This window comes from Diadema setosum, chromosome 1 (assembly GCF_964275005.1).
Source record: "Diadema setosum chromosome 1, eeDiaSeto1, whole genome shotgun sequence".
In the NCBI taxonomy this organism is placed as follows: domain Eukaryota; kingdom Metazoa; phylum Echinodermata; class Echinoidea; order Diadematoida; family Diadematidae; genus Diadema; species Diadema setosum.
In genome coordinates this window covers 36,672,674-36,697,521 of record NC_092685.1, presented here as the reverse complement: position 1 = coordinate 36,697,521, position 24,848 = coordinate 36,672,674, and the positions used below count along the sequence as shown (strand labels likewise).

The window sequence follows — 24,848 nt, the reverse complement described above, 5'->3', positions numbered from 1 at the left end:
TGCTAGCGAATTTTTAGAAACTTCAGTGTCGATGTCATACTATCCGGTTCTATTTCGCATCAGGTACATAAACAACACTTTCGAGGCGTCATATATCACGGATAGTCAAGAATCTTTTCTAAGTCGTCATTACAATCGGGCTTGAGAAACGTTGCTCAATCCTTTTGCAAACCGAGATAAATATCTTTTCTTATTATTAAAAAAAAAAAAAAAAAACTGTTTAAAATTTGTGCACAGACTTTTCTTCTCAATTTGACTTTTCAACACAATCTCACTAGCAGTATTATTTATTTATTTATTTATCTTTTGTGTGTGTGTGTGTGTGTGTGATGAAATACCTTTGTACCACAGCCGCATCATTGATCTTCTCCAATGAGAAATACTAGTACAGTACTTTACTAGTGGTAAACAGCTGTATGTATTTTCGTGATAGGGATTGTTTATTCATATGTTTCCACATGTGTAATTATGACATTTTTTAAAATGCATAAACATTATATCTTCTTAATATAAATTTCTTTTTATCAATTATTATTTTTATTTCATTTAATGTGTCACTAATTTATAAAAACTATATCAAAATGCACTAATTTAAATCTTTACATGCCACGTCTTTATTTTGGTTCTGTTCATTTCTCGTGCTACGAGCAAGGAACTGCAATTCTCCCATAGCCACCCCATACACGTCATGTATACATATATGTACGCAAGCAGCAATAGGAACGACTACAGAACCACCACGTAGACTGCTCCACCGCCACCGTAGCATTACCTAGCGGCGACAGCTACTAGAAGAACAGGGACGACATGACAGAGTTACTACAAATGACAACTTGCTTCTAAGTTCTATGAGTGGTACTCGAAATCTAGAAAAGTTAGGGGTAGGTGCTGTCTTATTCTGACACGAATGTTGTCCAGGCGAATGGACTGAAGGGTCAACCGCCAGCTGAGGAAACCAAAAGCAGCTCACAGGACAGGTGAGCAACAGACCTGTCCTAACCTAGAAAGGTTTAATGTTAGTGTATGCAGTGCAGCGTCATCACTACACTGACATTTGGTAAAACGGAACAGTTATCATCATGGTTATTTAATTCAAATGACCCATGAGTTAGATTCTAACTCTGAATTTAAGTTACAGCATGTTACACTGGTAGGCCTAGAGTCTGACTGAATGTGAATCTAGTATTAATCTAGACTGTTCTATACTATACATGATCGCTGTTTTCTTTAGGACTAACGTTAAATTTAACTTTTGAACACGGGACTGTCTGTGTCAAGAGTCTGAAGTGAATGTTCAGTGACAGTAGCAATCAATACTCAAAAGGCCTAGCTTCTAGAGTAAAAGCCCCACTATTTGGCCGGCCTCCAAAATCCGGACACTTATCACTTATCACAAGCCAGTAAATTTTACCGTCACAACACACGCATATCACATTGTTTCACATACTGGCAAACTCGTTCACCACAGGAAAGTGCCCGAGTCGCCTCCAAAAACCCATCTAAAATCCCAAATTTTGCCGTCAAAAATGCAGAATCACCGCAACTTTTCAAAAGCGGGGCGAGAATTAGGTCCCATGTAAAGAATCAGAGTCGCCAAAAAAGTGCTAAAAATTGAAAAATTACGCCGTTCCATTGCGAGATTTTTCGCTTATCGCAAGCTCAGGGTGTGATGCCAATGGTATCCTCAAAAAGACAAAAGAAAAACAAAATCTCTGTACATGCTGATGCAGTGAATAAATGTACGGGGCTGAATGCAAGTGCAGAGTCACCAAAATTAAGACACGAACGGGCGCCGCAACGTCCGCGATGCAACCTCGCGCCAACAAGGTATGGCGCGCGCTCTTTTTTCAGTGGCCTTTGTACGCGTATTGACATTGACATTGACATTGGTGATAATATTTGGGGATTCTGTGAAATTTTATGATGCATTAAAAAAAAAATCAATATGGGGAAAAAGTAGGTTGATATATCTATTCAACATAATTATTATAGATCTAGATATAATTTTGTAGAGTATTATTTGAGTTGAAAAGATATTGCAAAAAAGCTTAAGTGTCCGAAAATTGGGGGTTTTACTCTATTTGTTATCTAGAGAATTTAAAGGCAATTTAGTTTGTCCAAAGGCGTCTATTTATTAAATGTGTGAAAGTTGACGTGACTTCCTTGGCTAGGTCTAGTAGAAAAAAAAAGAAGAAGAAAAGTGTGGTAGCTGTTTCACTTGAGACTAATCATAAATGATGATGACATGGTCTCAATGTTTTGAGGGTTTATTACTAATTCTATCCTTTCTTCAGACTAGTAACCATGTTTATGTAGTAAGACTATTCGTGTTCATTATCGTGGCGCCTCGAGAAATGTTGTCTAGTGATATTATTCACTAGACTTGTAAACTATGTGTCATACAATATTGTAATTCATATTCAGTGATTGCTGGAATTTCTTCCCCAGCACCCAGTTTTTCCAGAGCATTTCCGGACTTTCCTGCGAGAAAAATGGCGTGGGTGTTGAAGGGAGCAGAGAGCTTCCTGAACACGCTGGACCAGTCTGCATCCCAAGCCATGGGCAGCAAGAATGAATCGGCGGGATCGCAGCCTCATGCCGCTCAATCTCAGCTCATGCATCAGAGTCTTCCAGCCGATTCGAGACATTTCTCATCCTCCTCCACCGCATCTTCGGTTGGTGGGAGTTCCTCTTCCTTCATGAACCTGTCTGCCACAGAGCTTGCCGGCAGCGCAAACATGAAAAGGACTTCTAGTGAGAGCGCTATGTCGTCGTCCCCGACCTCCTCACAGCAGTCACAGGTGCAGCGCTCAAGGACTCCCACAGCGGTGCCCAGGTTTAGGAAAGATGATGAGGATGAAAAACTGTTTGAGTTCCTGAACAGCCCCGCCACGCCCTCCCAGGATCGGCGGAAAAAGAACAATGGCAGTGCAAGTGGGCGTCACTCCCGCCAATCCAGCACCTCCTCCAACATTTCCACCAAGAGTGTGAGGACAGAGAGCAGTAGCGCCACCAATGCTGGATTTGTTGTCATTCCTCACCATCAACAAGGTAAAATGGGGGTGATGCCTTCTGAAAATTTACTTGTAGCGGGGCTTGACATTAACTTTTTTCCTCTGATGCTTCGGGCCACTAAAATCTTTTAGTTTGAAATTTTGGTGATGTGAAATAAAAAGAAACATAACAATGCATTTGATACATCGGGCCAATAAAAGGTAAATTTGGAGCCGAACATCAATTTTTAGTGGCCCCAAGCCACTGCTAATGTCGAGCCCTGGACAATTAGCTGCTATGCAGCTTTGTGACTTTGAGAAACTTGGCTATTAGATGAGATAAGGTAAGATGTGGCTGTCACCTATACTCTTCTGTGATGCAGCTGCGTGAGGACAAGTTAGAACTTTCATCAACATATTCCTATTCCCCATAAGGGAGGTGTGTATTGATAAAAAAATGTTGGGTATATCATGGGAGAATGAATGCTTGTTTTTTTTGTTTTGTTTTTTTCAAGCTTGTGAATGTTTATAGATATGTCTTTTGTCGTGTTATGAAAAAAAATGTAAAATATCCCAATACAACCCTGTGCACTGTATATCATAGCATTGGCATGTCAGTATGGGAGATGTTACTCTGATGGATTTTTCAGACAGTTGAGTTTATAGTGCCCACCTACATTCAAAATTTCACATGTTCTATGTGCATGTAGATGTGTTAGATTAGTGAGGGCGAAGACATGCACTATATTAAAGTTTACTTGGAGTGACGTGAACGATTGTGTCGGCAGAGGAGCACCATGAGTCCAGTGAACCGGCCAGCAGTGATATATCACCCGACGATCGCAGTGAGCCCGCTGAGACGATCGCCGGCCCCGTACAAGGAGACCCTCAGTCACAGCAACTCTCCTCCCTGGAGCTGGAGAACAAGCTTCTCCGCCAGGAGGTGTCATCTCTCAACCAGGAGATGACATCAGCGCTTGACCGGGCCAAGAAGTCCCTGAGTGGTGAGTACCCTTTTGTTTCAGTGCATTTTATTTTATTTCATTTCCAACAAAAATGCAATTTCTATCAGTCATATCTAAATACACATATTACACAAGGTCTGTACAGCATTGTAATGAAGGATTTTACTATGAACTGAAATATGATAGATGTTATGACTATTATGACAAATACCAAATCTAAATTGTTGGAAATGGAGGGGACTGCTAAAAAGTAGGGCTTGTAGTTGTAGAGCTTGTAGTAGAAGTGTGTAGTCTCCTCATAAGTAATAACTAATAATTACTTACCCATGTAACTAACAAACAACAGAAAGTGCCAAAAAAAAAAAGCAAAGAAAAAAAAAATCATACACACAAACAAACATGAGGCAGCTGTCTTAGACAAAGAAAGATATAAGTGTATAAAGAATAACAGGAAGAGACTGAAGATAATAGGGAAAAAAAGGTGAAAGAAGAGGTATTGAAGAGCCAGAACCAATACACACAAGGCACAAAATTCATGCATTACTCATACATCCTAGCAACAAGTTACAACATAGGATAATTGAATATCTCCTTGCAATGTAGGAGAAGGCCATTAAGACCTCCTCTCCTTTCAAGGTTAAAAGGAAGCTAGCAGCCCAGTCTCTATAAAGTTATGTAGTTTCAGTGTGTGCTTTACACAAACATCACCTTAAAGTCGCTAAACTTCATGATTGACATGTGATTTCCTGCAGAGGTGAATCAGCTGAAAGATGAATTGAAACGCCGCCAGACCCAAATCTCCAATTCCGACGCCGTGGTCCGCCAGCTCCGTCTGCACGAGGACGACCTGAACGAGGAGCTGAATGCCAAGAACTCCCAGCTGGCGGTGCTGAGGGTCCGACTTCAGGAGGCGGACCAGGAGATCAAAGCCAAGCAGGAGACCATTCAAAGTGTGCAGGAAGAGAAGCAGAGGTGTGTCCCTGTCTTTGTCATTAGCTTCTGATCACTCACAGTGCGCATTACTTAAGTACAGTTGAACCTCTCGTATCCGGACAAGTCGGGACCGGGGCTCATCCGGATAAGGGATTTGGCCGGATACGGGAGACTCAATGCTTTATACATGTACATATACATACACATGTACTGATGTAGCCCATTGTAGTACCACATGTAGTAATGTGTATACTGCAACCTTTTCATTGTTACACTCAGTAACAGACCCCAAAATAGAGGTTCGTGTTTGCAAGAATGAAATCATTTTCTTTTATAAATTCTTGGAATGATTTACCTAAATAATTATTAAGAAATGTATCAAGTAGATCTTGAAAATAAACCGTACTCGGCAAAGACGACTGTAGGTCGCCATTGTTAGATTGAGTTGTGAATCCCCCTTTCCTCCCGTAATTATAAAAAAAAAAAAAAAAAAAATCACAGCGAGATTGCGTCCGTATAATAGAGAGATCCGGATAAAGGGAGGCCGGATAAGAGAGGTTCAACTGTATTGCGATTGCCCTCCCATTCATCCAAGGATCATATGAACAGGGACACCAGTTTTTGCGTCCTGGCAGAATTTTATTTAAGGTCCATTCATGTACAAACCAGCTTCTTGCAGAGGATTTTTCACATCCCCTCTTCCATTTTAACTTGCATCGCTGATGGAACCTATAAAACCAAGTTGCATAATGATAAGAAAATGGTCTCAGCAACCTGCTTTGCCTGAAGTACAAGGTTAGTGCAAATGTTTCAGGTTGAAAGTTGTCGCTAGATTTCATCTGTACTTTTCCTTTTTCCAGTTCACATCATCACCTTGATAGTAGTATCCCTCTTTTGCAATCATTGATGAAATGTAAAGCGCAGAGCTACTTCACTGCTGACTTTCAAGATATCCATATTCAATGTTCCAGTTCTTACCATTAATTTGCTGTAATTCAACCTTATATTGAGAATGTATTATATGCATGTGGAGAGGCAGTTTATGAATTCCACTCAGATACTGCAACATCACATGTAGGTAGTTAATGCAGAGCATACACATGCAGATCTGCACTGTTTCTTATTGATAGTTCTTCTCTATGGTGAGAGAATGACTCTTTCAAAATCCTGTAAAACTGTAATGCATGTGATGAACTAGGATTTTCAGAAGCCATAACACATACAGTAAAAGTGGAAATTTTCACATTAGTCATTTTTTGCGCTTGACTGGCTGAGGTCAATTTTGCTGTCTTTGTTTCTGCAGAATCAACATATGAACTATTATTACATATAATTTGCAGGGAGCATAGATTTTTATGTGCTTTAATTGTATGCCAGTTGCACGTTGCACAAAGTGCATGAAGATTTCTGCTGTGCAAAAATTTCCACTTTAACCCTAAAGGGGCCGGGCTTTTTTGGCTATGCTCAGACCGGGGGGGGGGCGGATTCCGCCCCCCCCCCTGAGATCTCGGCCATCGGTGGTGCGATCGCGATGAAATTTTGCATGCGTGAGACCCGCGTCATAATCTACAAGATTGTGTTATAAGATTTTTTGAAACAATCAATTTCTAATTTTAATTAATTAATTATGCAAATTAAGCTCAAGGTGATATTTTAGCTTAATTAAAAGCATTGAGAGTCTAATTTTTGATCTGTAAATCTGTTTTAGCATATTCAACAATTGTACATCACAAAAACTTCCAAAACTCATTTCAATTGTTATGTATTTTATTGTTTTCAGAATTTCTTATGTATTTCTTTGTTTTTCAACTTTTGTTTTTTCTTTGTTTTTTCATTGGAAATTGTCACTGACCACTTTTCTACCATAATTAGCACAAAATTAATCAATGAAAGTGATTAATTGTAAAAATAATCAGGTTTTTATGCCTTTCATGACAGAGCACTGTTTTCCATAGGAAATGTACACAAAATCACAAAATTGTGCCCGTTTTGGAGCGACATTCCGTTACAAAAATGGGCGTGGCTTCGCAAAAGTATGCGCGGACGTTGCAAATTTGGTCTCAAAAGTTGCGCGAGACTTGAACGAAGAAAGTCAAGAAGCCTCGCGATGAGGCCTTCTCGCGTTACAGAATTATAGCGCGAAACGTCGAGGGGGGGGCGGATTCCGCCCCCCCCCGGCCCTTTTAGGGTTAACAGCCAGCACTTTTTTTTGGGTTTCTACTATCCATGGATATCCACTTATATCTTGGATATGATGAGGTCTTTCTTGTTATTTGCGTCCACTGCCCTTAGAATCTTAGAGACCACAATGAAAAGAAATGTGTTCTGAGTATTGCATGTTCAGTAACAGTGATATGTTATGTAGGACTGTTGGTAGCTGCAGCTTTCATGCAGTTTTTGGCAATGTTTCCTACATAAAAACTCAAATACTAGGTAGTGAACCACCTTGATCTCAACTTGTGGGTTACTTCTGTCGTTTTCTTTGTCCCGTGTGTCTTTTGTTTCAGGATTCTACAGGGCCACAGTGACTCCAGTGGCATGCACAGTCATGCCTTGGATTCCATCAAGGAGAAACTCCATGAATCAGAGGCTGCCTTGAAGCGGGAACAGGAGTCCTATCGGGTAGCACAGGTATGTTCCAATCCACTAAATCCAAGATGTTCCTTGTTTGTGAATTTGCTACAATTATTTTAGATTTCTGTTGTTGTGAATTTTAAGAATGAAGAAGCAAACTCTGTACAATTGTGCAAATGGAAACTATAATTGCATATTAGTTGAATGAAGGTATAGAGAGTGATTGTGTTTAATTATGTTTTAAAGCTGTCATGCACCAAAACTTTAGTAAGTTAAGTTTGGTATACTAGTAAAGTTCCACTTCCAACGTTCCACTGGGTTTTTCACCCAGCTATCAACAAGAAAGGTAACTTGTTTGTATCCAGCCCCAACATTTTCTGGACCTCTTTCATTATATTTTTGTGGAGGCACCAAGTAATTTCTGAAGATATCAGTGATAGGTTCTCATGTGTTTTCCACAGCCACAGATGAAATTTTATGCACTGTATGTGTTGTAATGTTTTCAAAGCTGCCAAATTTCCCTTACTCTGCAGAAGGCTCCCAGAAAACTTAAGTATCTCTTCATTGCCTGACACAGGAATATTAAGCCCACCCTGATTTGGGAGCTGTATTTACTGGTTGAGGTACATGAATACCCAAATATCTCCCTAATGGCACTTTGGAAGCTCTCAGACTGTGATGTGTTTTGTGTTTTGGTCATAAATCACATGTAGACAGAGTTTATGGAACGCCAAGGGAAGATTGAGGTGGAGCAGCGTACTCTCACCGAGTCCCTCTCAATGGCACAGAAGAAATACAATGATGAAAAAGGTAAAGCCAATTTAACTGCAAATTAACATTGTTTGAATATGTGATGTGATGGTATCTCATTGATGTGTTTGTATGTGTGTGTGTGTGTTTCTTTTTTTAACTTGAATGCTAGCACATGATATTATGTATGTATGCAACCAAGTACTTATTTTTCTGTCTTCAGTGTGAATTATTCAGGTAGCTACTGTATGTGTGTTAAATGTATCATCTTGTCAAAGAGTCTACTCCAAGAAAGAGTACTTAGCAAAAAACACTTATTGTTTGAGAATGTTTGGACTTGGAGTAGTTTAATATGCAGAGAGTAAAGGTTTGCTGCCTACTCAACAGTGTTTCTTTGTCTAAATTAAAACGAAAAAAAAAATCAAATTGTGAGCGTAGGTAAAGAATTGGTGTTCAAAAAATGGTAAGTAAATACCTATTATGAGTGAGAGTACGGTACAAATTTCTTTGATGCCTTGATTAGGGTCAGTAATGTTATGGTTTATCCATGATGTGCAGTTCATTCCAGAGAATTATCAGAGCAACTCAGAGTGGCCAAGAATAGTGCAGAGGAAGCCAAGCAGGAGCTGGCAGACTACAAACAGAAGGCTACAAGGATACTGCAGGTACTGTTGAAGATGACTCTGGAAATAGTTATGATCATAAGTTTATGCCTGCTTTTCTGTTATTAATATACTGTAGTTAAGATCATGATTATATGCTTGCTTTTGTATTTAATAGTTATGATCATGATGATTATATGCTTGCTTTTGTATTTAATAGTTATGATCATGATTATTCGCTTGCTTTTGTGTTAGTTATGATCATGCTTATATGCTTTCTTTTTTATCTTTATATGCATAACCATTACGCGATTGTTATTCCCTATCATGTTGTGATTCTTTATAAAGACCATTTTGCAACACAAATTTTCAGTTGATGCCTTTTGAGGTGATAAGGGTTTGTTTTCCTAAACTGCATTGTCAAAATAATCATTAGTTTCAGCAGAGTTCTGTGTTGCCAACAATAGATTATACAGGAAAGGAAGCCTTTCTGAATTATAGATGAATGAATGTGAAAGTCAAAACATTTGTACACCTTTTATTGAGGCCATTGCCTTGACTGTATGTTTTATATGTTGTTTGATTAATGAATGGGACTGCTGCAATGTTAGGAATCTAGAAAATATTAAAAGTGATGTCCTTGATTGACATTTTTTGTGCACAGTCAAAGGACAAGCTGATAAGCAGTCTGAAGGAAGGGGCAGAGGGCCTGGAAGGAGTCTCGGCTGTCTCCTACGAGTTGGAGGAGCTCAGGAATGAGAGAGACATGCTGAGGGAGGAACTGCAGCAAGCTAACATCAAGATGGACCAACTCAGAACAGACCTGCAGGTCAGTATGCCTACTGGGTGCTTTGGGACTTTTTAACCCTAACTAGGCCGGGCTATTTAGGTAGATCATAGAGCCGGGGGGGGGGGGGGCCTCCCAGGCCCCCCCCCCCCCCAGATCTCGGCCGTCGACCGCGCAATCGCGACGAAATTTGGCACACACGTTGCCTATGATGTAATCTAAAGTACCATGAAATTAAATTCTAAAGAAATTATCATTTATGCTAAATTATGCTAATTTATGCGTAATGATGCATGAAATCAGACAATTTGGTATAAATCACTAAATAAAGCTCAAAACGGGCACATTTTTTGTGGAAATATTCTTTTCAGTGTCCTGAGCAAATATAAGAGAAAAAAATTATGCCATCAGAAAAAATTTCCTAAGTATTTTATTGTTTTTTGAATTTCTTATGTATTTCTTTGTTTTTTCGACTTTATGTTTTTTATTGCTTTTTTGATGAAACTTGTATGCGACATTGTTCCGAACAAGAAAATATGTTATTAATTGATTTTAATCCATAAAACCTCAAAATAATCATGCTTTTATGAAATTTGCCTGTAAGCACAGTTTGCATTGAAATTGTACACGAATTCACGTTTTTGAGCAATTTTTGGTGTGACATGCACGTACATATTTATGCGCAACTTCAGAACCGCGCGCCCGGGTATCGCAAATTTGGTGTCAAAAGATGCGGGAGACTCGAAAGAGTTAGGGTTAAGTCTAAAAGGAGGGGCAGGGGTGCATATAGGCCACACCTTCCCAAATTTCTTGCAGTGGCTACAGCTCTTGTGTTTATTTTCCCTTTTTTTAAGATGTTAGAAATGGTGATGGATATAAAGTTTGCAAAAGAGATTTCTGTTGATTTATGACTGCTGGTTGTCAATTGAAAAACAATCCCCAGGCTTCTGTCACTCACAGATTGCAAAATACTGTAAAAGTGGATATTTTCGCATGACTAATTTTTCTGGTAAGAAGAGTTTCGCGTTTTATTAAATCAAGACAGTAAGTACGGGAACATATGGCATGCAAAAATATTTGTGTGCCTTTATTTTTGTGCTAGTTTCTGGTTGCGCGAAATGCGCGAAAATTTCAACACCGCAAAAATTTCCACTGTTACAGTAGGGAAGTTTTTAGGTATTGCAAAATATGCCAGAAATTACATGATACAGATTAATGATAAACAAACACAGAAGTAGTGTGCCCGTAGGCCCTGCCTTTGAAAATTGCAAGCAGTGGTTATAACTTTTGTATTCATCTTTTATGCCTTTTTTTTTGGGGGGGGGGGGGAAGATTTTATGAATAATGATGGATAAAAAATTTGCAAGAAAGATTTCCATTTGTTAATGACTGCTATTTGTCAAGTGAAAGGGATCTCCAGGCTACTGTAAACTTACAGATTGCAAACAGGTAAATTTTGAGGTATTGCAAACTATTCCAAGGATCACATAACACAGATTAATAATAAACAGAATGTAGCATTGCAGAAGCGCACCACAACATTATTCCTCCAGTTTCTCTGGAAATAAGTGTGTTCCTAACCTCTGACTGCTTCCTTTATATATTGATCCTTACATTTGCAAGTTTTCATGCCAGCAAAGCCAAGCATTCATGACATCTGGTATTCACCGGCATTCTCATGGCCACGATTTCGTAACACCCTTTTTATGCCTTCACCACGAAGCATCACCAGAGTCATTATATTTTTATTATCATGCGTGACTTACTCTCACTGAAATGTCCCTTTTCAAGATTATTCTCTCTTTGCTTTCGTGATAGAAAAACTAGGCTTTGCGATAACTCCCCCTTTAATAGCAAATTAGAGAAAAACCTTTTCTCTCATTTTCATCTCGTCAGGAACTAGAGTCCATGCAGCAGATAGAGACAGAGTCGCTGCAAGACCAGCTGAGGGACCTGGAAGAGCAGTTCTCCCAGAGCCAGCAGCAGCTGCGGGAGACAGAGACAGACCTGACCCGCAAGGGGGAGGAGCTGCGCTATACAGAGGATGATGCCCACAAGCTACGTCTTGAGCTGCAGGGCAGGCTGAAGGAGAGGGACGATGAGATCCAACGACTCAGGAACCAGGTGGGTCCCTGACCTTGACCTCTTGGGAAATGTGTTACCGCTTTATAAAAGTTATTTGTTTTATCACTGGAAAGGCAGAATATGAAATAAAATTTGAAATTCCTATGACTTTTTAGTATGTGTACATGGACAGTGTATAGAGGAGATTTGGACAGAATGTACAAAAATAATAACTTAATAAGTCTTTTGTTATAGAGTAGTGACGGTTCCAAACAAGGAATTCCTTGCACAAGGCTTCAGGCATTCGGTTGGAACTGGGTACATCATGGTTAGCAACCATGATGTTAACAGATATTTGGGCTAAGCAAGGTTGTTACGAACAAGTTTCCATGGCGATGAATGGCTATGGCATCACACTATGGAACTCTTTCGTGTTGGACAGTAACTTCAGCTTTAAGTGTCTATCAAGAAGATGAGGCTAGTGGAAACTTCTTGCAGCTTCACAAATGTGGCTGTTTTTGTAACTGATTTGATTGCCACTACTCCTTTAAAGTCAACATCTCATGCACAGCCCCTTCAAAAACCATACATCCTCTCAGATTGAACCTGCTGTAAACTGAAATGCACCACTTGTGTGAAACTTAACACACTTCCTTCACCCCATCTTGTCTTTGTTACTGTGGACAGCTGAAGACCAAGAGTGTTAGCAGTAGCTCCCAGAGTGAGCTGGAGGGGCGACTCCATGCTCTTACCGAGAGCCTCATCCAGAAACAGACCATGCTGGAGACCCTTAGCAGTGAGAAGAACTCCCTGGGCCACCAGCTGGAGAGACTACAGGTGGGCGGGGCTGCTGGGCCAGGGAGGGACACATAGTGATGATGATGTGGTGATGATAGTTACGGTCAGAGTGGTGGTGATAATGATAATGATCATGATGGTGGTGATGATGCTGATGACCATGAAGACAATGATGATGATGACAATAATGATGATCGCGGAGAGGCTACTTGTGGATGGGCTGACCGGGGAAGGGCACACAGTGATGATGATGATATGGTGATGATATTTATAATGATAATGGTGGTGATAATGATGATGACAATGACTTGGAATGATACAAAAAATGAGAATTATTACTTTGATGATGATGGTGATGATGATATTGATAATAATGGTAATGATGATGTTGATTGTAGTTGTGTTGATGGTAATGGTCATGTTTTCCCACACTGAGCCAAGAATCTGTAACAAATGCAGTTTAATATCCTATCATTTTGAGTTGTAGGCCCCATATTTCTTATGGTCTCCGTCCACCTTTACAGGAGGTATGTGAGAAATGTAGCCTTGAATGAATTAAATGTTTGTAATATTAGAGAAAACAAGATTGTCGGAAATATGACAATTCTTATGTTGCGGTTCCTTGGTTTATGTGCTAAAGTGTGATATTTTGTACCAAAAAAAAAATGTTGCAAGGCATTTTTAGGAAAACCTAAAGATGCAGAAATGTGAAGGAGGTAGGTAACTGCATAATATATTCTGGTGCAGTAATGTTGGAAGGAGAAAAACATTCACATAATATGCTGCTTCATATGTCTGATGTGGTTCTCCTTTCGTATTCACAGAGGCAGTACAATGAGGTACAAGCATCCACCAGGCTCACCCCCAGCCACACAGTGAATCTGGCTACTTATGAGGATGATGAAGGTAGTTGCAGTGATATTTCACCCACCTGTGAAATCCTAATGAATCAGCATGGTTCTCAATGCTGACATCTTATCATTTGCCTTGGGATCTGACTTTGTACCAAAGACGCTTAATAAATAAGACACGAAAGTGCGCGCTAATCCTGTACAAAACAAATGGACAGCGCGTGGTCTTCAAGCGTATACGCACATCACCTGAGACGCGCTGCCTTGACGCTTGATAAACAACAGCAGCGGCTTCAGGGACAGCGCGTCTCAGGTGATGTGTGTCTTTGCCTGAGACTTAGACGCGCTGTCTTTGCAGATGTTGTTGTTGTTTATCAAGCGTTTTTGATTGTGAGATCGTGTTGTTGCCAAATTTTTACCTCCACGAAATAATCCTTATTGCTCTAAAATTTCGTTCTTCAAAATTATCCCCTTCATCGAAAAAAAGCTACGACTATAATTTTTAAATCTTTTTAAGATGACAAGAATACCACTACCTTTGGAAATGAATGATGTTTCTAGGTGTACTGAGTTTGTACTTAGCTCTCTTTTGTATCGTCATGTAGGGTAGCCATTTTGTGTCCATCTTTTATCGCGCGCCTTCGTATCTTGTATCTCTATTATCTTTGCTTTGTACTATCTGTCAGTTTGTTTACTTTCACCATTGATTTTCTATTTCAAGCTGGCAAGAAGCAGTCATGCTACATCAATTGAGGGTTTTACCTTTATAATTACATGTACAGTTGAACCTCTCTTATCCGGCCTCCCTTTATGCGGATCTCTCTATTATACGGACGCAATCTCGCCGTGATTTTTTTTTTTTTTTTTTAATAATTACGGGAGGAAAGGGGGATTCCCAACTCCTTGAGAACTCCTACACAAACACACATGAATTACATATTACTTCCAACATTAACATACACCTCTATTTTGGGGTCTGTTACTGAGTGTAACAATGAAAAGGTTGCAGTATACACATTACTACAATTGTGGTACATGTACTACAATGGACTACATCAGTACATGTGTATGTATATGTACGTGTATAAAGCATTGAGTCTCCTGTATCCAGCCAAATCCCTTATCCGGATGAGCCCCGGTCCCGACTTGTCCGGATACGAGAGGTTCAACTGTATATATATTTATGTGTAGACCAGTGCAATACTTGTGAACTTGTAACTACAAGGAAACTCTGTCTTAACAAGCTCGCTTTCAATGGGGTACTGCTTTCAACGAGTTGAATACGGCAGTGCTGATTTTCCATTATTGTTCTTTCATAGCTGGTCTCCATTTTGTAGTACGGTTACAGTGAGATAACGGGTATAATGAGGTAAAATTGGCGGTTTCAGTGACCTTGTTATGAAAGGATTTCCCTGTACTAAGTCAGATGTATCATATTGTGACCCTGCCTTCTTTACGATTTCTTTCCGTAGACTATGAGTTACCTCAACACAAATTTAGCAGACTGTTAGGATTCAGCATTATTCCAAATAACGTCACTGTGTATCAACCGGAAAAGATTGTACATCAGTTTGTTGATTATTCATCATCAGTCAAGCTTTAGAAAAACTTCGTTATTGGGTTCTTGTACCCTGAGTAGAAGCCATTACTTTGCATTATGTTGACAAAAAGAGAAGTGAAAGATAAACATAGAGGGCAGCAGTTACAAATAGATGTTGTGAATGTGTTGCTGTCTTATGATTACTGCTAAATTGATTGTTGTTAAAGTTATCACTTGTATTGTAGTCGAGGTTAATATTTAGTAATTCATCTCATCCCTTTCCATTCCTCATGTGCTGTATTATTATTTTCCCATAGGAGCGAGGCAGAGGTTGCCACTATTCATGCAGGAGACTCCGTCCGATGGCGGTATGACGAGGAACGTGAAGAGGGCGGCGAGTACCATAGACAAGTTCAGCATCAGGCTGGGTGTGTTCCTCCGCCGGTATCCCATGGCAAGACTCTTCGTCATCTGCTACATGGTGAGTGGGGCTTCATGTCCAACATGGCAGTCCATGGCTTCACTGGGGTACATCCCACTTTTCAACCTAAAACTGTGATTCAATCCCAAGTTGACATTTCCTTGGTGTTAGTTTTCTTGGATTAATTTATAAGGTTTTCCTGGTTTCATAGCTCTGTCAGTTAAAACTGCACCTTGTTTTCCTGGACACTTTGGAAGTCTTTCAGTACCTGGATTAAGAAGTAATTCTGTCATGTTTGGAATTGTATTTGTATGACATGATAACACACACACACACACACACACTTAGAGAGCCATTATTCACGGAACTTTACATGCAAGATTTCATGGGCCACTCACTCTCTGCTGCTTGAGTTCAGAAACATAACATGTGCGAGCGAGTGTCGCTGTGAACACATCCAGCCACACATGCACTTTGCAACAGCACACATACACACTAAGTGAAAGTTCTATGCATTGTCATGTACATGGCCAGCCTTTGCAGTATCAGGCCTAGAGGCTAATAAGAGGCTTTTGATAACTGTAGCTAGACTGTGTTGGATGTAGATTATACTTTTATCCTGTAGTAAGTTTGATTTTGATTAATTGATGAAAATAAGTCCAGTTTACTCAGTAAAAATAATGTGCCTTGGAAATGTTGCCGCCATTTTGTCCCATCAAGAGATGTTCCTATATATCCAAGACTCATTTAAGCTATGGCAACTGTATTTTCAAAAGTATTTGGTTACAATAAGGCATGTATTTTATTCAAAGTCATATACCAGTGCTTTCATAAAATGTGCAGTAGCCTGCAGGTATAATTTTCAGTGTCTGCCTCTGCTGCATTTGTTTCATCCCTTCAGTTCTTGCTCCATCTGTGGGTGATGATTGTTCTTCTGACCTACACTCCAGAGGTACACGGCAAGGACTTCAAAGATATCCACCCCCAGGCTCCGTAATCATGTGACGTCATTCCGTGGTTGATCAAACTGTCCCGAGTGAACATTACAGGAATCTGCCTGCATAGCTTGTTACCACAGGTCGACATGGATCCTGGTCAAATGATCAGTGACCAGTCTTTTGATTTGCCTTTAAAAGGCTCAACTTTACATTTCACAGTGCGTTAGTGTACTGATGATGATACGAAGGACGGCTCATCTGCGCTCATCTCAATTGCTCGCATATTACAGATGCATAGCAATGGTTTGTGTGTGTGGTTCACTTAGCTTATGGATCTGGTGCTGTCCTGGGAATCTCGCAAAAGTGGCTACCATGGAATTTTATTTACTTCATTATTTTATAAAACGAATAATGACATTACTTGGATAGGTATTAATTAAATCATTGACCCTCCCTAATGTTTGAATATTCCAAAACACAAGTCGGTTTCCTCATAGGTTTCCAACTGGTCCAAAGTTACTATAGATGGATAATTTGTCCAGTGTAGTGTCCATAATTTGTTTTCAAGCATAGCCTGTCACTCTTTTATAGTGGTGCCCCATTTTCCTCTGCTGCTCACATCCTGACAATGCAAAATCATGTCAAGGTGTTCATCTGTTCATTTTTATTGGTTGTGTGTAAAGACTTCAGTAATATTGATTGAGACTGATCTGCAAGTACATTCATTCTACCTTGAATTATACCTTTTTTCTACCATTGTGTGTGTTGTGATGAAAGGGGAAAAAAAGGTCTGCACACGATGACAATGTTATTGTTTACCCTTACTCGTTAAGTGGAAATGAGTTTATCCAGTAGTAGGCATGCCTGCACTATTTAAGTATTAACCCAAAACATACTTCCTGGACAGTTATTTAGAATGAAACATGGCACATGAAGCAAGGATGTGGCACAGCACTGTCCGTCTACCAGATGAAGGGAAAAGAATTTCACAGCCTTGCCACTGACATGATATGGATTTGAACAGCCATTTGTTTCCAAGATCTTTGTTGACAATCAGTTGAGAATATTTCTGCCACATGTCTTGTACTCACAACTTTACTTTGAAAGTCCATGTGATTAAGCAGCCTTTTCTGAGAAAGGAAATAGGTTGTAAACTGCTGAGGGTTTAATATAGTGGTCATATGAGAAGGGTAGTGCATGTGAAATGATTCTTGTAGGAGTAAAACCATTGTCCTGTGTTTTTGCATGGTAGACCATTTTTGATAGCCGGCCAAACATACTGTACCATTGGTTTATGTCCTGGAGCTAATGCAGTTTTCTTCTTAGATATTGTTACTCCTACGTGAAACTGAAATATTAGATCTGAATGGGATTATTTCAAGGTAATTGTATGACCCACATGTGTCATTGGCATTGTCATCATTTTATCTAATAGTTGTTATTTTGTGCAGTATGTATTATTGGAACCATTTCACTTTGTCTGTTTATCCCACTTTGCCATAGAGACATGTTATGACAGGTTACCCATCATTCTTTGGATTTGATGTGTGAATGTTGGCAACCCTGGTGTAGGCAAATACTGTTCGATGAACTTATTTAAATCTGGAATACTATTCAGGCATGCATGTAAAAGTGAAGTAGTCATTGACAAAGATATAAGGCATCCTATCAGCCCTATTAGAAGTACAGTACATGTATTCATCGCATGATCGGGACAGGTTGGGAGTAGCAAACACGGCCCCTTTAAGCGGGGTGCGCGATGAGCACTCACCATACACTAACGTCATACGACATGTACATGTAGTGCACAACACACACACACACACACATGCATACTGATGTACTGTACATGTACATGAATACACAACCATGCTACCCCTCGGCGTGACCCTCTAGCTCTCCCTGCATTCTCGCAATGATGTAGAGTCATCGCAACCGGGTTCTTCTTCTGTCACCTCTCTTCGAACACAAAATATGTGGATTAAAAGCTAGCACTTTCTTAAACATTTGTAGAATTCTTGGACACGTAGGGCATTCTGTATAAATACATATCCACAACCATGGAAAATGATTACCCCGAACTGATGTGGGAACGTCAATGAAAAGTCCTTCAATCATTCAATCATCACGGCTTGATTGTTTACTTGCCGCGATCACTGCACTGTGCATGTGTTGTCAATTGTAGCTATCTAGCTCGCCATATATACACAGAAAAGCGAAGGCGGGCAGTGAGCTGAAATGTACGTGTACTGGATGGACAGAGGTCAAAACACACCAGTCCGGAGCTTGCTTTGTAAGTTCGATGTAAACGACAACTGATAGGGAATCTTTGAAATATTGTGTGGTATTTTGGTAGATTTTTTGTGTAAAATATCAACAAAATCAAAGATCGCTTGAAGAAAAATTGTCCCGTGTATCAGAGGTCCCCGCCCGATTATCCAGTAAAAATAACATGCATTGGAAATGTTTCTGGAAAGCGTATGTCATTTAAGCGAGGTTCCCGATTATCAGATGCCCGATTATGTGATGAATACTGTATTATGGCCCCACAATATGAGGATGTAAAAGATTTTACCCACTACCACACTGTCATAGAATCTTAACCATAAGAGTCATATAACGCTAGTTAAGTCATGGTTGTGGTGGCCATTATCCAATGGTAATCCCAAGTGCCAACTGCACTGTACAGTAAAGTGAGTTCCAGATCTACTGCTTTTAGGCAGTCTACAAAATGTGTATGGTGCTGTATAATAGTCACCCATTTACCCCTTACTTGTAGTGTCCATGATGCCCTGTGTTGTGGTAATTTATGACTGTAGCATGACAAAAAAATGCCTAGATCAAAAGGCCATTACTATAGTTTGTATTATATGAGACAAGAAAAAAAAATAAAGGCATAATACCAGCAGATGAAAACTTGTGTTTTTAGAACTTTACAGACTTTCACAAACTAAAATGATGGAACTTGCAGAACCCTTACAACCTCATGACATGGCACACTCAAATTTTTGTGATACCACCAGTACACAAACACCGCCACAGTAGAAGTGTCAACAATATGATTGTATGTACACTTGACCTTGTGCAAGATATGTTTCATGAAGTGATGTATGCATGAAATGATTGAATTGATATGTCCTTGGGTGTTTTTTTTTTTAATAATCTTTGTTTGCCTTTTAACCCATTGAGGACGGTTTGATTTTGCTACAACACGCATTTCCCATAGACGTACGCTTGCCCGAGTATACTCGGGACTTGTCCTCAACAGGTTAATAATGTGTGGTACTTAAGAATGCAGGAAGATGTGAGGGTAGATTTCTCTGGGCAATTTGTCACCCATTGCATATAGTGTTAAATCATTAATTTTGATATAGGATGAATTCTTAAATAAATCCATGTGGCTGTGCAATATGCTATCATATTAACAGTGATTTTCGTTGTATTTCTTATTTTATTTTGTATATTTTTTTTTATCGTTGTGCTCTTTGAAACTCTCATTAATGTTACCCATTAGTGCTGCAGAAAACCTTTGGTACCTGAGCTCCTCATAGTATAGACTGTTCGTCTGTGTGATTAGAGTGTGTGGGCATGTGTGTGGGATGGGGAGGGGGGCACAGTTGAGGAGGGCTTCCCCCCACATGGCGTGTTGTTAAAAGTGACAGCCCCCTTGTGCAAGCATTCACAAATTCGTAGGAATCCACCTGTGCATATTTTTCTTCTTCCTTTTTTTAGGTATCAGAGTAGCACTAAACACACATGGGCTTATTCTGTCCACAGATTAACAGAAAAGTATTTGGGATTTCAGTAATATTCTGTCACTTATTTCTTATTTACTTATTCATTTTCTTGAATTTATATTAAGGCCTCTTAGTCCAGTTTGCATAAAGAGGGCACTGATGTGCTGTATTGTACAAACATTGCACCAAGATGATAAAATGCATTACTATGATTATTGAAATATTAGCTTGTAAGGTGCTACTGTACACTCTATGTAAAACATACTTTTCTCTGTAATTCATAAGCGGGGCGGCTGCCTAATATAGTTTCAGTGACGGAAATTTGCTTGTCATAGGGCACGGTTTTGTTTTCTGATATTTGGCTGGTCTGAAAGAAGGAAAAAAATGCCAAATGTTCTTGTTTACTATAATTCTATTTTTCTGTGTGCATCTATGACAGCAAGTAGTCTGTTCTTGCCACTTTTAGAAACTGATTTTCCAAATAGAAAGGATGTTTATGACACTGAGATACCGTTAAGTCATTGTCTATTGTATAAAATGAAGATGACATTGTAGCAAAGGTTGTGATGTAATATTCTTAACTTGTCCAAATGATAAACACTGATACAAAGTACAATGAAATACACTTGTCAAACAAGAATTACGAGAGGGTCTCCCGAGTAGACAAGGGTACCGTAGCCAGTCTGAGATCTGTGATGGTGTTGGCTGTAGAGAACTGGTAAGAAATAAACAGTGTGTTGGCTCTGGAAAGATTTAATGCTTTGTACATGTTGCCATCAGTTAGTATGGGAGCGTGTACTTGTTATTTATTCATCAGATACACCCTGAGTGGGCCATTGTACATAGAATTGTAAAGAAATACATATAATACTCCATGAATGCGTTATTTGTATACAGGATGTACAAAAGAATGAATATTACATTAGTAGATTTCACTCCTATCCGTCACTCTGTGGAAGCTTTTGTACCAATAATAGCAGGACTTGAATCTTATTGTAATGATCCGCATAAATTTTGTAAGCTTGGGGAAAAAAAAAAACAAACTTCCAACTTACGTCAAAGGTAGTACAGAAATTTGCATGTGTTATTTTGGTGATGATCATGAACGTAGGAGAATTTTTATACATTCCCCAAAAAGTCTGGAAAGCAGTTCTCTTGGTGATGTGCCATACACTATGCACAGAATTCTGTCATCTTGTGAATTAATTCCCATCGAGGATTTAAATGAAGCCAGTAGATCAATAGTTTACCAGATATAAAAGTGCCTTGTATCCTTTGTCTTAGTAAGGCAAGGAGATAGGATTTGAGTTGTTATTTGGTAATACCAGTGGTATGAGAGTTTCCTTACTTCACATCAGTTTAATTGATGCTTCATCCAAATAACAGAAGTAAAAAAATTCACGATAGAAATCTAGGAACCTCTTTTACGCTGGTACTTTCTTGTCTAGATCAGATGTGATACACATTTTAAGCTTGTGTATATTTGTGTGTGTGTGTGTGTGTGTGTGTGTGTGTGTGTGTGTGTGTGTGAGTGTTTGTGTGTGATAACATGATTATATGAATGAGTACATATCTGCATGTCAAACCTGTTGCCTATGTGTTCACAATCACTCTAGCTGACACAGCAATGTACATGTATATTCCATATGGACGCGCTGACTTGACTATTAAAGTTACCTACAACAACTATAAGTTATAACAGGAACTACAAAGACAGTTGCCTAGCAACAGCCATGCTACATCCAGTCAGCTGTGAACACTTGTCACTACAGTAGCAGCAAAAAACCAGGGTGTCACCAGGGGGCAGGATGCAGTGGATGATGTGGGTCTCAGATTATACAGCTTGTCCAATCTCTACAAAGCTTCTTTGATTTAAGCCGTTACTGGCAGTATAATCATATGAAATCCATTCTAAAATCCAAGGTTTGAGCACACAGGTTCAGCACGGTAGTATGTGACTGTAGCGGAGAAATCCTTGATGTAGATAATATGTGACTGTAATGGTGCAAGTACTTGTCAAATTCCTATCTATGAATGAAATAGCCACATATGTAAGTGAAAACGAGTTTAAAACCTTTCGTAATTTTTTTTTTTTTTTCTATCTATAGCAATCCTTACTCTTGCAGTTGTCTATACTTCGCTTCTGGTAAATGTATTGTTTTGCCATGTGTCAAACTTTGAATTTGGCATTTCAAAGTTTGTCATTTCCACTGTCAATGTTTTGATGTATGTTGTAATGGGAGTGCACTGCAATACCTTTGCATAAGAATGGGTTGATATCTTGTGTGTATTGTGTGAATGAAGTACACAAACTCACCATTTACTGACTTGAAACAATGCATGGCCCTTATTACACGTCTGTGATGTCAAACTATGGTGCCTGCTGTTACTTGTTACATCATAATCTGAAAAACCACCACAGTTGAAATGCTGTGTTGTGTTCACAAAGTTTCTAGTGTCGGCACCCTCATGATTATAACACTGAATATTTGCCGCCTGACTGGAGGAAGATATAAGCCTAGTCATAACCAGGTACATAGTGATGTAGTCTTGTTGAGTGTTGGTGTGAACACAAAAAGTAATACAGGTGTACTGTAAAAGTGGATATGTTTGCACGATTAATTTTTCACGCTCAGCGGGATTAGAAGAGTTTCTAATTTTTTTAATTCCTGGGAATCAAGACGCCAACTCCTGGAACATCTGGCAAGCAAAAATATTCGCATGCTTTTATTTTTGCGCTAGTTTCTGGTTGCGCGAAATGCGTGAAAATTTAAACTTTTACAGTACCAAGTCCCATTCCAATATGAATGAATGATACATACTCCAGTTGGCACGTCAATCATAAAGAAGGATTTGCTACAGCACACTGTTGTTACTTCAGACATCACTGTCTAAACTCAAGGCTCTTAGTGCAGTTTTAGATTGTTGCGTTTAACCAGTCCTTGTATTCATGCCCATTCAGTCTTTAATATGAATTTGTACACACTGTAATGCAATGGTATGGGGATGAGGCCGACTGTGATTTACATGTATATTGAATATAGGCTGACTGAAGATGCTACATATTAGCAAGACTATTCCTTTTCTTATGCAGGAACTCTCCAAATGCGTCACTTTGGTTACAGAGTGATATATAGTGACAGAAATAAAAACAAAAGCATCAAAACCACACACAGTCACTTGTTGATTTGTCATAATTTACCTGTGTTTATTCTTGTTATTCAAAATGACGAGGCTCAAATTACAATGCATGCTCAAATACCTCCTTCCATGTGTCACACATTCTTGTCGTATTTCCAACCATAGTTTGTTCTCTTTCCCCGAAAATGTAAAAGTAGCACAAAGACATAAACAATTGAATATATGATGTGTGTTTTTATACACATAAGATATGATCTACTGAGCAGACTCTCAAACAATCAAATACAATAGAATAGATATGATTGCACAAGCAATACATGTATCTCATCAAAGAGAGATTAATGTAACGGCACTGCTGACAAGTCCAAAGATTCTTTGAAGTTCGGCTGAAGATATTTTTTCCATCCATCTTTTTCCTATTTAAGCCGAGTTTCTTCTTTGCTGCATATCCAATAAAGATCTTTCAGCATATAAAAAAGCACAAGAATTTTGTTTTGATCAGCCTATACAGATCAGAGAAGCTCTTTCAACACATGCTACTTTAAAAGTGAGAACATTGTTTACTTCCAAGTCGAGTTACAATAAAATGGGACAGAATTCTTGGAAGATAAAAATGCAAGTTAGAACTGTGTTTACAAGCTGGGTTATTTCAAACGTTTGAATTCTTTACATACATGAAAACTTGCAATGTGAAAGACCAAGTATTTTTTTCTTTAATTTTCTACAATTCAGACTAAATCCTAACAGTTAGTGGTGCAGAAAATCAGCCTACACAACGGCAGCAGACATACTGTAAATGTATGCAATAAATTGTATGTAATTAAGTGGGATACACTTTCCAGTGTCCTGCTAGACTTCAAGTTGTGGGTTTCAAGTGGTTACTACAATACTGACTGCATTAGAGCAGCAATCATTTCACCACACACTGTACCAGCCGTCACAGGGAACTTCTACCACTCTAAAATCGAACCTTGTAATCCAACACTGCTGCTCATGTAACATTTTAGGGTAGCGATTGCATATGATATACACAGAGCTACAGGAGGCATATCAATGGTTAGCCAGTATTCATCTCATACAAATCCTTTGTGCATATCTAGTGACTTAAAAAAAGAAGAAAGAATTCAATATGTAATGTCAGTGCAGGAAGAATCCTGACCATGGTCCTTTCAGGTGAAGGTGTACATGTTTGCAATAATTGGCGATAATTCTGACTTCCTCTGCCACAAACAATGCTCATGGCTGAATCAATACCTGCCAAGATTTAATCATAGTTGTAACTACCAAAAATGTACAATAAATATACAGCATTTATATGCCATCTCTTTTGCAAGCATACATTTCTTTTTTCTTTTTGGTACCAGTAATTGAAACTTTTAAGACGATTCAGTGAGTGGTTACATTCGTGACCAGGAATGACGTACATGTTGTATTGCCTTTCTGTAATGGGATGCGATATTTTGTCATGTTGCTGATTTCGCAAATTTTAGCCTACTCGCAAATTTTGTGAAAATGAAAATCTATGCTGTATATGAATCCAGATGTTTGTTGAGACAAGTGTCTGCATTGATTAGTTGGAAGCTTGAATAACTGACTAGTGAATGACTCACATTTAATCATACTGTGTTCCATTTCAATGTATTAAGAAAAAAACACCTAAAACACTTCAGTAACTCTTATTTTTTATGTTACTAATTTACAGCTGCACAGCATGAATCATTAGACAGATGGATTTATTGAGATAAGAGAGAAAC

At 39.0% G+C, this 24,848-nt stretch overlaps 1 protein-coding gene across 1 annotated transcript; it reads left to right on the top strand.

The window, feature by feature from the left end:
* Positions 1 to 2,454: 2,454 nt before the first annotated feature.
* LOC140230074 (golgin subfamily A member 5-like) lies at positions 2,455 to 16,322 on the top strand. The gene is made up of 12 exons (XM_072310285.1): positions 2,455 to 3,051; positions 3,782 to 3,997; positions 4,711 to 4,930; positions 7,399 to 7,522; positions 8,179 to 8,275; positions 8,774 to 8,880; positions 9,482 to 9,646; positions 11,501 to 11,728; positions 12,356 to 12,505; positions 13,291 to 13,372; positions 15,175 to 15,338; positions 16,180 to 16,322. The coding sequence occupies exons 1-12, from the start codon at positions 2,493 to 2,495 to the stop codon at positions 16,273 to 16,275; spliced, it is 2,208 nt and encodes a 735-aa protein (XP_072166386.1). The 5' UTR covers positions 2,455 to 2,492; the 3' UTR covers positions 16,276 to 16,322.
* Positions 16,323 to 24,848: the final 8,526 nt, after the last annotated feature.